The sequence below is a fragment of the Spermophilus citellus genome (genome assembly GCF_964194105.1).
Source record: "Spermophilus citellus genome assembly, chromosome: 3".
Classification (NCBI taxonomy): Eukaryota; Metazoa; Chordata; class Mammalia; order Rodentia; family Sciuridae; genus Spermophilus; species Spermophilus citellus.
The window spans coordinates 40,119,333-40,132,701 of record NC_138184.1 but is presented as its reverse complement, the minus strand read 5'-3'; the positions used below and the strand labels follow the sequence as shown (position 1 = coordinate 40,132,701).

Sequence of the window (13,369 nt, the reverse complement as noted above, 5' to 3'; positions counted from 1 at the left end):
GCATGACCACTCTAGCAGTAAAGAAAGGAGTCAGGCTAGATGGGAAGGGGGACAAGACTGAGACAAGCCAAGCAGTGCTGAGAGCTGAAGAGAGTGCACAGTTAAATCTTCTGCCAGACACTGAGCGGTTATGAGATGCATTCAAGCAAAGACCTGCCCGTGAAGCCAGCATCCTCCTCTTAACCCAACTTCAACCTGGTGCTCTGTCTGTTACATGGACAACCTCCCATAGTCTCTCTTCCTCAATCTGGGGAGACATCTCCCAGCTGCCTTGCTTTTATTTCTGGATAAATTATTAATGCCTATTCATCCTTCACACATGTAATTTTTAACTATGTAAAATATTTATAGGGGTGGGGAGGGTAACTTCCTCTGTATTTGTTATTTCTCCCTTGCTTTTTTCCAGCAAAACCCACTCGGATTCCTGATTAGGATTTTCCGGGCTCCTTTTCTCTCCTGTGAACCTTACATTTAACTCATAAGTAATGAATGCCAGATCGATAGAATAAGTAACAAAAGTACCCACGGTGACTGAACAGCAAACTCTTAAATCACCGCGCAGTAAGTGCAAATGAACAATTATTGAAAACACTGCACTAAAATCTCAATAGGAGATAAGAGTGAGGCTTAAGTCATTAAGAGGGTCCATTAGTCTTGTAAGTGTGAAACAGCACACTCCAAACATTAGCTGTTCTGAAGAACTGGAAACAGCATGCATTCCACCAACTTGCACACATACGACTGACTCCAACTGAGATAGATCAGGGTCTAAGTGACCAGTCCCTTAGGAAGCACAGGGTAAAAGAGAAGCAGATAGCCTGAGCCAGCCCCTTCAGGCAAAGATTCCTCAGATATATCTGAAGGGGGCACGACCCAACAAATCAGATTATTTATAAGGGAAGTAAATATTCTTTCTTCATATCAATTCACCTAGTACCATAGCATTGCTATGCTTTTTATCACTCCCTGCCAGAGACACAAATAAAAGACTTCTGACGTGTCTACCCATTCCCACAAATCACCAGAAAAGCCCAAGTAGTATGCAGTACCACTTTGTCTTTGTCCAGACTCCCCCTGACTTGATAAACCACTTGCACTTGAAAAATGAAGAAACTATGTTCAACCAATTTACAAAGTGAAAATATTAGTGTAAAAAAAAAAATCACCCGAAACAGATGAAATTTTACATATACACATACACACACATAGATGGACTTATATACACACATATATATGTATGCATGCACACGTGCACAAGTATGTGTACATAGTCTTAGGGGCTTGCAAACATCAGAATGCCATTGAATTTTAACATGTTCTGCTCAATTCCTCTTGCCCTAGCTCATGTACCACACATTTTATTAGAGACAGTTGGGCTCCCAAATTGGAGATGTCTAAGACCTTTAGTGAGGGACTGCACAGCATAACCTGAAAGAAACAGCCTTCCTGAATATCCATGATCTCCTCCAGGAACAGGAAAACATTTTCTCATGCTGGAATCTTGGTGAGACTGAACCATGTTCATGACACAGAGGGCAACTTTAGCCTTGCCTTTCCAAGAGTACATTTTCATCTGGAGTATGTAGGACATTGCATTTCAATCTGAACTATTAAAAACTTGCATTACACAATGAAACTAATTACCCTGTGAATCACCCTGCTTTATAAGACAGCTGGACTAGTATACAGTGAATAACATGGGCTAGCCCAGGGAACATTTCTCCAGGAGCCACACCATAATCCAATAAAGCATAGATGATCTCTGACCACTACTTGTAGACTTTACTGCTTCTCTGGTTAGCCTACTTCCTCACTACAATCACATCAGGAATTTTTGTGAGAGCTTGGAAACTTACACTAAAATTATAATCTTTATCACTCCTCAATATCATTACAGACACTAAAATTTTATTTTGTCCAAAAGACACCTTTACAAGCTTTTCCATTTATCAAAAATAAATGCATGATAGATGCTGTTCTATTAATTGCCAATAAACCAGCTTACTGCTTTCATCACTACTCCCAGGAAAGAGGTGTTGTTTAACTCTGGAATCTGCTTACATTTGGCTATGAAATGAGGATTGTTTCTTTCAAATCAATGATGGTTATTTTAAGCCACCTTTTTCAATATGACACAAATTATAGGGAAATCAAAACTGCTGTCAAGACACAACTAAAGGCATTTAGCTTTTGCAACTTGGGTTCCTACCACACTTTTTTTTTTTTAATGTTTCAAAGGCTCAACAAAATAATACAGTATACAGATATAAATGCCCAACAAACTAACTGTGTTGCAACCCAAAGATATCTAAATATTTCTTTAATCTGAAAGCAGACTCTAGATTTACTATTCAAAGCAAGCCAAGAAATCACCCAGAGCATTTGCATCTTAGAATCCTCCCCATCCCCTCTTCAGCTGCTCTCACAAACCTTTTAATATCACATAGATTCCCTTAAATGATGACGCCGGATGGGACTTACAGAAGGAAAGCATAACTTCAGGGAGGAGGAAAAGATATTCGGTCTTAATCCTTGGTTTCTTCTTATTTAGTGAAAGGCTTTTGCCTTCTTCCCTAGCAGTAAGTTGAAGCGTTACAGTGCAAATGTACAGCTCTCAGCCCACTTACAGTGCTCAACTGATAGCCCAGATCTAAGCCTCCACATGCTTTCTGGAAATGCAAGCAGCTCAGCTGAAAACCTAAGGGAGGTTTCCACCAGCGGCACAAAACTAAACAGCACAAATATTTAACAGCTCCGAGACCTCTAAAGGTTTAAAATAATATGCATTTTGTGCTAAGCTGCTCCTAGCCAGAGGGAGCACTGAGATGGTATGGAGGAGTGTTCTCAGCTACCCAACCACTGCTCACTAGAGAATGTTTTCTTCAAAATTAAAAAAAAAAAAATGCTTAATGAAATGTCCCTATTGACTAAGCATTCACAGCATTAATAGTATAGGAACTTTGTTTCACATTCCATTAAGTTAGCCCATGACTTCTCTCAGGCTTGCACCATTTCTCCTTCCTCACCTAGCTAAAAAAGCCAACTTCATTCCGACAAATCAAGGCAAAGTTTATCCACCCCCACCCTTGTCTCTTTTCTTTTCCAACTTAAACTCATCCACAGCTCCCAGCCCCAACTGTAGCACAAAGGAAGCTTTGCGAGCTGCACCGGCAATGGTCCCCCAGTTGCCAAGTGGAGGTAGGTTTCATGTAACATATTTTAGCATCTTAAAAGATTTTATTTTATTTTTTTTAAGGAATTCTCTGCCTGATGAAGAGACTGACACCCCCCCGAATTGCATCATCAGAGACAACACTCACCAAAATACATTATGTTTCTCATTAATCAGACAGCTGAAACCCCACCGCGGTGTCTTCAGCATCAGCTCGTACCCCAGGCTGACACGCAGAGCAGAGCCGTTTCATACTACACTCGGCGGAAACGTCCCCAGCGCAGCGAGCAGTGAGCGCCCAGCTTGCCTCCTCCGCGGGATAAGCGCCTCACGGGCTGCCTGTCCAGGGCTATGGTCCCCGGCGGCTGGAGCGTGCGCTCGGGCTGCCTGCTGCACTGCCCATCCTTACTGTAATCCGACTCCTCCTTGCGATGTCCTTGCCGAGCCTGTGACATCAGGACTGAGAGTACTACAAACAGACCCCCCCACCCCACCTCACTCCACCCTCGGTTCGCAGCCTCTCCAGGAGGTGCTCCGATTGCCTGCCTGGACCAACCATGGCTCTCCGGAAGCTTTCGAGAGCCCAGAGCTTTGGGTGGGGGCGGAGTGAGGGGCGCGGGGAAGCTCTCTTAAAGAGAGAAGGGTCTCTGGATCCACAGGGGAGCCACGCAGAGGAAATTCACCAGTGTACCGGAGGGGAACCTGGTTAAGGCGAATTCTGCCATTAACGTGTGATTAAACACACTTTCATCTTGCCCCTCCTACGAATGCCATCATCCTCGCCAAAATTTAGCTGCCCCTACCAAGTTGAAAAGAAGGATGGTGGTGTGCGCCTGCATTCTCTTTCGCAAAGAGCTTGAGGGTTGTTGGTGATTATTATTTGTGCATGTTTATTCAGGAGAGGAATAAGAGGAACTCAAGGAACCATTCCTTGGGTGGTAAGGGTTTTGACTTAGAAGTGATCGGAACCAAGGAAGCCAGTTGCTGTTGAAGAGTTGTGGGGTTTTTTTTTTGTTTGTTTGCTTGTTTGTTTGTTCTTGTCTGTTTGTCTTTGTTTTTAATTTCTTGAGTGTTTGCTGAGTTAGGTTGATCCACAGATGTAAAGAAAAACAACTGGTATTAAAAATCACCTCCCAGTTTCGCAAAACACATTTTCTGCCTCTCTTAATGGGAACTGTAAAGCACACTGAGGCTGAATTGATCTTTGAACCCTTAAGTGGAAGAGACATTTAGCTTCAAAGGCAACCAAGATTATGCCATAATTCAAGACTAGCACGAATATAGTATGTATAGTATGTGTATGAGTCCACACACAATTTGAGATGAACAGTTACATCTCAAAGCTTAGCAAAGTCTCTGGCTCCTCCAACGGTATAATGAATTGCAGTCCTTATCTTTCATAGAAAAGGATGTTAGAAAGAAAACCCTGGAAGCTGTGCTGATTAACACTCAGCACAGCATGGAAAATAAACCCACACAGAAAGTTCCATTTCCAAAGGACACATCACTCTGGAACTCAGTTTACCCCCTGGACCATTCAAACTTAAAGATTTCTATGAACATCTATGAAATTAAGAATTGGAGACACGGAACTGCAGCCTCTGGAAAGAAGCGATATTTTTAATCTGGACTTTTATAAACCATGTTAGCAAATAGTTCTACATTTTGATATTAAAATATTCAATAATGTTTCCTTATGCAATTCTGTAGTGTTGGTGGGTTTAATGTGCTTTGATACTGGGGGAGGGGGCGAGGCTCATAATGACAGCTTTCTGTGCCATCTTGCAAAAATATCTTTACCCCCTATGTCGTCCCCTCTGTCAGAAGAGTGCAATGACAAATAATCTTCTCTCACTCTGTATAGTAAAGAATTTGGTGAATGTGAATAGGTAATCAAATACAAATCAGATTCACAGAGAATCTTGAGAGAAATCTAATGCTGTTCTTATAAAGAAATGTCCTTCCTTTAAAGTGATATGGAAAAGGAAAATTTAAATATAGTGAAGGATGTTTACTTTTTCACTCCTTCTTAAAATTAAAAATAAAAACAATAAACAATATTACAGGCAAATACTGAAGAAAATACATAAGTGTTTTCCCTTTTGGACAGATGGAAATTATCCAAAAATACAATTAATGGCCCTTCCCTCAGGCAAAGGAGCCATCTGTGGTGAAGCTTTTGCAGGAAGCCAATCAGCTGCCTTGCCTCCTACAGAGGCTAGGGGGCACTGTAGTTTAATGTTAGAGTTTTTGGTCCACTGGAGTTCCTGTAGTTGGAAAATGCAAGCATTCAGAGTTGAGTTTAAAACCGGTTTGAAAGATTAAAGGACTGTCTTCATCATTAATAACACCTTTCATTTGCATGGTGTTTTATTGTTACAATATATTTGCACATATGTCACCTTTCTTAGTTACAAGTTGAGATATAGAAAGGTGGATGTTATCAAAGTCGGAAGTGAAAAACTTGAGGCTCAGAGATGTTAAACAAATTTCTCAATGAAGTTAGTAAAGGACTATTGTCTTAATATTTTTATGTCGAATTTGTCAGGGTCTTTCAACTGTTTTCCTTACTCAAATAAATGTGTCATTTATTATGACTCAGGTGAAGATTTTCCCCAGGAAAAGTATACCATGGCATTTTCCAGAAACAAATATACATATGAGATTTACAGGCATATAGTATCTGGTAATAGAACATGCCAATCTCTGCCCAGTCTATAGAGGATTATACCCCAAAGAGCAACACATGGCCAGTGGAAGAGTATGCTTTCCAAGGGGCAACTGCATGTCATATCCATACAGTGGAAAGCTTCTCAATAAAAAACGTGAAACTATCCTCTTTTATTTAAAGATATGTGCCCCCACTTTCATTTATTCATGGTTTATTTGGAACGTCAAAGCATCAGACATAAGCTTTCTCATATTTGCATGAAAATAAGTGATTGTTGTTTTAATTTTGTACTTCTTCCATTTCACTTAAAATTACTTTATGCATATTATATTTTTCCCTTTGAGTGACATCTCCCCAGTTCTCTCATCCTCCAGGCTCCAGTGACCGTCATTTTACTCTATATTTCTCTGAGATCAACTTTTTTATACTGTATATGTAAATAGATCATGAAGATTTGTCTTTCTGTGTCTGGTTTATTTCATTGAATATAATGTTCTCCTAATTTTTGCAAATGACAGGATTTCCTTCTTTTAAAGGCTGAATAATATTTCATCGCATATGTATCCACTTTCTTCTGTTGATAGAATGGATTTCATGGATGTTGTTAATAATACTGCAGTGAAGGTGGCTATGCAGACATCTCTTCAACATGCTGTTGTATTTTGAAGTATAATAATATCCAAATGAAACCACAGCTGACGTAGACTAGGCCCAGAGTTGTGAATACCCCAGCTGTGCCCTAGAGATGCTCCCATATGTCAACCCCAGGGGGTGATCCTTAGCTCCCAGGGAAGGACCAGGTTTACATCTCTGACACTCTGTCTCTAAGAAACTCTCAGAAACTGGGAATGTCTGAGGGAGAATCAGGTCAGTTCCTCTGGGACCAGCCATGGCATTGACCTGCTTATAGACATAAATACACCTTTCAGTTTTAAAACACAGGAGGTCCTCAAACCAGTTATCTGTTGTGTATTAAAACATCATGATTAGGTGAGAATTTTCTCTCCACTTTAAGATCCAGGTAAGATCCCGCTTTAAGATGCTGCCTGCTTTGATTTCTCTTCTCCTTCAAGTCTTACTTCACCAGTATATTCATTTATTACCCTCTTTTAGTTTTAAGCTGCACTCATCCCTTCCTTATTTTTCTCCACAGTAATTATCATCTGACACTCTATTGTAAATATGTACTTATTTTTATTTCTCCTCACTAGAGTATAATCTCCATGAAGGTAGAGATTTTTTATCTGTTCAATGGTGCATCCACAGTCCTTAGCAGGGCACCTTACACTTACTACTCCATAAGTATGTGTGAGTAACTGAATGAATCAATGAAAAAGAATACCAAGTACAGCTGTATTGTGTGTAAAACATCATACTTTTCTATGTGCCTGCAGTCAATTCTTTGAGGTTGATAGTGTTTTGTACGAAGCGTTTACACAAATTGAATTTGTCCATGCTTAGCAGCAGCTGTTCTTAAATCCCATGCAATACAGATGCCAGGTGGTACTGCAGGCCACAGTTTGTGAGCTTGTTTGTCCTTTCAAATTCTTGATAGCTGCATGCAGCAGTAATTTAGCATTGACTTAGCATAGCCCAGTTGTCTTCCAATGCATTCTCTTGAGCTTTAGTTTAGTTCACCTTTATCTCATCTGTATTATAACAAAATTTTAGCCAGTGTTGCTAATATCAGGGTTTCTTTTTCTTTTTTCAGGGTCCAATCCATTCTCCCTATTAGACCCATTAATATCTCTTTCAAAAACATGGCTATGTTACTTGCTTGCTCCTTCAGTACTCTTCATCCTTTCCACATTTCGCCTACAGTTGTGTCTATAAGACCTTTCACAACTAGGCCCATATTTATGTCTCCATTTGTTAATGCTTTTATCCTTCACACTCCACTCCACCTCTAATGTAGGACTAGAAATCCTCTGAAGACTATATTCTCTCCCACCTGCTCTCTCTACTGGGACAGCTCCTATTCAATCTTTGGGTCTCTGTTCAACCATGACATCTTTTGAGAAGACTTTTCCTGTCTATAAGACCAAATAAGACACAGCTTTTTTTTTTTTCATAGACTATATTGTACTAATTCCTACTCTAGCATTTAAACGGTGTAATAATTTGCCGTTACATGTCTGTCATTCAAATGAAAGAGGATATTCTTTGTTTCAGCCATGATCTAAATCAGTCATTTAATATATTCATAATTTATTATTTCATTCAATATTTTTTTATAACATTCAATACCTTACTCTTGCCCATTATGTTCCAGACATTGTTCTAGGTGTTGGATAAAGACCATTGCAGAAAGTGAAAAGGGCAAGGGTGGAGCTGGGCAGGCATGCCTTCTGGGTGCCAGGAAAAGTAGCCATTATGGCAGAGCAGTAGGTACTAGGTAATGAACTAAGAGTTGAAGCCAATGGGAAACATGGAGCCAAATTTAGTAGGACTTCATAGGTTGTTATGAAAACTTTTTTATTATGGCTTAAGAACTTTTGTTATGGCTTATAAAGTATATTGCCTTTAAAATAACAATATTTGACATGCTAACAGGTTCACTAGGGCTGATGTGTAGAGAATGGTATAAAAGAAACAAGGACAGATGCAGGGTGACCAGTTAGGAAGATTATTTAATAACTGAGAAAAGAGGTAGAGAGGCTTGGAGAGAATAAGATTAGTGGAGGTGGCAAAATGTGGTCAGATTCTAGACATATTTTATTATGATTTAGATATGAGGTATCCCCCAAAAGCAGACAATGCAAGAATGCTTAGAGGAGAAATGATTGGATTATGAGAGCTTTAATCTAATCCCTGATACAGATTAACTGGGTGGTAACTATGAGCAGGTAGGGTGTGACTGGGTCACTATGGGAGTGCTTTGGGGTATTGTAATTTGTCTATGATTAGAAGAGTCATCTCTCTGCTTTCTGGTCTTCCTATCCTGAGCTGCTTTAGTCCACCACATCATTCCGCCATGATGTTTTGCATCACTTCCAGCCCAGAGCTATGGAGTTGGCCATCTATGGACTGAACCTATGTACCATGAGCCAAAATCAACTTTTTCTCTTCTAAGTTGTTCTTGGCAGGTATTTGGTCATGGCAACAAAAAGCTGACTAAGATATATGTCAAAATGGGTCAGTATGATTTTGTGATGGCTTGTTTGGGTAAATGATAAAAGACAAAACAAAGAGTAATGGATTATTGAAAATTTGACAGATGAGCAATTGAAAGGATGATATGTCCACTAACTGATACAAAAAAGACTACAACAAAAAACATGGGTGAATATTCAGAGGTGGTTACCATGGGACATATTTAGTTTGATATTCCTGTTATACATAAGTGGTACACTTTCATAGCAGCTTGGATATATGGTCTCAAGTTCAGAAGAGACATTGAGGCTTCATATTTAAATTTGGAAGTCATCATTTTATAAATGGCAGTTAAATCCATGAGATAAGATGATATCCTAAAGAGAGGGTAGAGGGAAGAAAGAGAAGAGGGTCAACATTGAGCCCTGGGAAATTATATGAGCAAGAAGAGAAGTTCATGAGCATTTGCTGATGGAATATTTGTTGAAATCCTAATAACTTTTTGAATGAATATTTGTTGACATGTCACATGAATGCCAAGTGATGGAAGGCTATGTAAAAGCCTGAGTTTGCCTCTGATGTACCACCATCTAATGTCAAAACAGTGTGAAAATGCAGAAATGATTTGTCTATATGAGAACGAATACTGAATTTAATTGATCTATGAAGTGTTTTAATCAGAAATTTTTAGATTATGTACACAAGGTTACACATTCATAAATCATTTTTATTCTCAGAATTTTACTTGCTGTTCCTATTGAAATTAAATGCCTGGGAATCTTAATCTGAAAAATTAATCATCTGTAGGAAAAGATGCAGTAACATTTGATAAGAAAGAATCCTATAAAAATATAATATTCCCAATTTCTACCTTTTTGGAGAACCTTGAATTTAGAGACAAGCCCTTATTACATGTGGCTCTGTTTCTCCTGATAACCAGTCAATAGGGGGCTACTTCATAACATTTAGTAAATGGTGCTGAGAGTCCTCAGAATCCTTACCTTAGAACTTGTTTTGAGCTAGAAATGTTTTTCATTCAAAACAAACAAACAAAAAAGTTATTGGATACTCATACGCCCAGTGCTGTTCTATGATTCTGAGGGTACATGAATGAAATTACAGAAATCTCTGTCTAGATGAGTTTACAGTAGGAGTTTGAACCTCTCCCACCTTCCTCTCAGAGTTTAGGACCCAAAGCATTACTCATTCATGTGCTGGTCATAGTTATTGCTTCTCTCCCCCAGTACAGTGGACATGAGGGCAGGGCAGAGACAGGTCTACTATGCTCCTGCTATATTTAGTGCCTAGCACTGTGTCAAACACATAGGGTGCATGCAATACATATATACTGAGTGAACAAATCTCTCAAAAGTCTTTTACCTCTATGTCATCCTCCATCCTGATCCTACTAAGAATATAGGGTTACATACACAGTTACAATTGATCCCCTTATGCATGAGAGACACATGCCAAGAATTCCATTGGATTCCTGAAATGGAAGATAGCACCAAACTTTATATTGCCTACTTTTTTTTCCTGTACATACATACCTATGATAAGGGTTATTTTATAAATTAGACACAGTGAGAGATTAACTACAATAATCATAAATAGAACAATTAAAGGCAAATGCTTTTATTAGTCTGTCTTCTATTGTTAATAACACAATACCACAGACTGGGTAAATTACTAAGAGAAATGGTTTATTTTGGCTCATAGTTCCGAAGCGCTAAAGTTCAAGAAGTTGCTTTTGGTGATGACTTTTTTGCTGGCAGAGTCCTGACATAGTACCAGGCATCACATGGCATGAGACCGGGAATGTGCGTGTGTTTATTTCTTCTGATCTTTTCCTTTCTTCATATGAAACCATGAGGATTCAATCATGGGGACCCCACCCTAGTGACCTTATTAATCCTAATCACCTCCTGAAGGACCCATCTATAAACATCCAAATCAGATTAAATTTCTATTCTCTTAATACCTCACAATAGGGACTAACTTTCAACAAATTTAGCCTTGGGGGACATACTCAAACTATATCCAAGCCATAGAAATATTGGAATAAATGTCTGCAGACAAATTACATATAAATCATAGCAATATTGTAATGAAAGTCTGAATTTGGGAACAATATTAAGTAAAAAACAGTTTATTTGGATACAAGTGGCATGATCTCATGACAGTCAATCTGGAAGCAGAACAGCTATTGAGTGACTGACTAATGGGTGAGTAGCATATATAGTGTCAATACACCAAAGGGATGGTTCTTGTCCCGAGAAGGATGGAGGAGAATGCTATTGAATTTCATCCTACTACTCAGGATGGTATACAATTTAAATTTTATAAATTATTTCTGGAATTTTTTATTTAATGTTTTTTTGGATGGTGGGTAACTGAAAATGCAGAAAGCAAAATTGTAGATAAGGTGACATTACTGTATGTTCTTCCAGGAATGCCCTTTTCTATTCCCCTTTATCTGTCTACTTATTTATTTTCCAGTCACCAAACACTGCTCAGATATTCATTTTCCAAGATTTCTTCTAAGATGTTTCATGTGTTCCCTTAATTAACTCCTAATCACTCTTTGTATAACCCTACTGCAGTATTTATCAGATTGCATTTCAATGACTTGTTCAGTTGCCAGTATCTCTCCAGTAGAATAAAGGCTCTTTAGAGTCATGGAAAATGTCAGATAAATGCTAATTCTTTGAATATGTTAACATACCCCAGACCATAGCTGAAATGCGTCCAGAGAGCATTATGCAATGGGTCAGAGATGGAGCATGCTACAAACACCAGACATGGTGCCTGATTTCAGAAGCAGCGACACTTTGCTGTGGAAGAGACAATGGTCTCAAAGAGGAAACACAAAGAATTATTTTACCGTGTGGAAAGAAGGTTCAAAGCACTAGGGAAAGACCAACCAGGAACCTGAGGGCTGGTCTGCCATCAGGCAAGAGACATATCAGAAGGTGTACAGGTAGAGTAGGTCAGGAGTATAATGTGGGAGCTAAGTACCAGAGTACTTGAAGAATAGAGTTCAGGCCGAGAGTAATTCAGGGAAGCTAATCTACCCTGGATGCTCTCAGAGGTAGATTTTTATATGTGCTCTTGTCTGGATTGATAGATAATACTGATCCTCTTACAATAAGAAGCTCTACAAACTTCCTTTCTGGTGGTCCTCAGATGATGATTCTCTCATGTTTCTTGTTCTATATTTTTCCCTTCCTTCCTATCAAAAGCCCTTCTGGAAACTGTATTTACTTTTATAGAGTTTTTATGTGGTGATTCTAGCCCCTTGGTTTATATCCATGTAGACCCTGTTTTCAAAAACAGATAAGCACCATGTCTTAAGTTCGGTGGCTCCAAATTACCTAGTTTTGTGCTTCACTTATAAGAAATCAAATCATTACAACCCTCAGCAGCAGCAAGAAAAAAAGTCATCGAACTTGAATGTATAAGCTACTTTTTTATTTCTTGATATCTTAAAGAAATGAAGCACATTTCCAAAAACAAAAGTAAAAACAAAGGTAATATCAAGTGACAAATGAAAACACTAGGACATGTATATAAGTTCTTCGTAAAAGATGATACGACAGGGTTTAGGCAGTCTTGGAAAGCTGCGGAGAAGAAGCAGACCTTATACCCTGCCTCTAATATTGATCTACACTGGTAAGAAACAAGAGTGGGATGGTGGAGGATGTGTCTAAGAGATCAAAAATAATTAAGAGTTTTAAAGAATAAATTTTTAAAAAGATCTTCAATCAAAGTAAGGTTGAACAGGAAAACACAGAGGTTATATTGGATGGGATCTCACATGTCATGTTAAAGGGATTGAGTTTTATTTGACAAATAATGTAGGAAGCGTTTGCTGAATGAATACATGAATAAACTTCAAAGTGTTTCCAAGGACAAAAATGTATTAATATGCCTCCGAAGACATTTGGTGACACAATAACATGAGTTAATACATCTTGTGGAGCAGGTTGAAAGATCTTATACACTCCAGAGGTTTCCAATTTTTCTTAAAATAAAATTCATTTATGGTCCCTGGGCAGCTATTTGAGAATTAGCCCTCACCACCCCAGCTCTCCAACAAAAACGTGCTTGCAAACAAAATGGAAGAAGTAAACAGCATTATATTGAATTTCTTCTTTTGCCTTAAAAAAAAAAAAAACAGATCTTTCAAGATAAATTGCATACAGCTCTAGTAAATCTGGATGCTTTAGGTCATGGACATTCCATTTTTATATACACTGTGATAATAACTTTATAGAGCGAGCAGGCAGACAGTGAAAATGCACCCCAATGTTGCAAGAATTCACAGAGTAATTGAAAGTGTTTCCAAGTGTGCATAATTCCATGCCTCTAGTCAAATACGGTAGGTGGAAATTTGTTTGGCTTCCTCTGTCAAAATGTCTAAAATACATAGA

The 13,369-nt window shown here is 38.7% G+C and overlaps 1 protein-coding gene across 2 annotated transcripts in view; it reads right to left on the bottom strand.

The window, feature by feature from the left end:
• ZNF385D (zinc finger protein 385D) overlaps window positions 1–3,645 on the bottom strand; it is a 296,749-nt gene extending 293,104 nt beyond the window's left edge. Inside the window, exon 1 of one of the 2 annotated variants that reach the window (XM_081283994.1) lies at window positions 3,321–3,645. In XM_081283994.1, the coding sequence (XP_081140120.1) occupies window positions 3,321–3,342 (22 nt within the window). In that variant the 5' untranslated portion in view covers window positions 3,343–3,645. The remainder of the gene's footprint in view (window positions 1–3,320) is intronic. The other variant, XM_081283995.1, reaches the window with a different exon arrangement.
• Window positions 3,646–13,369: the final 9,724 nt, after the last annotated feature.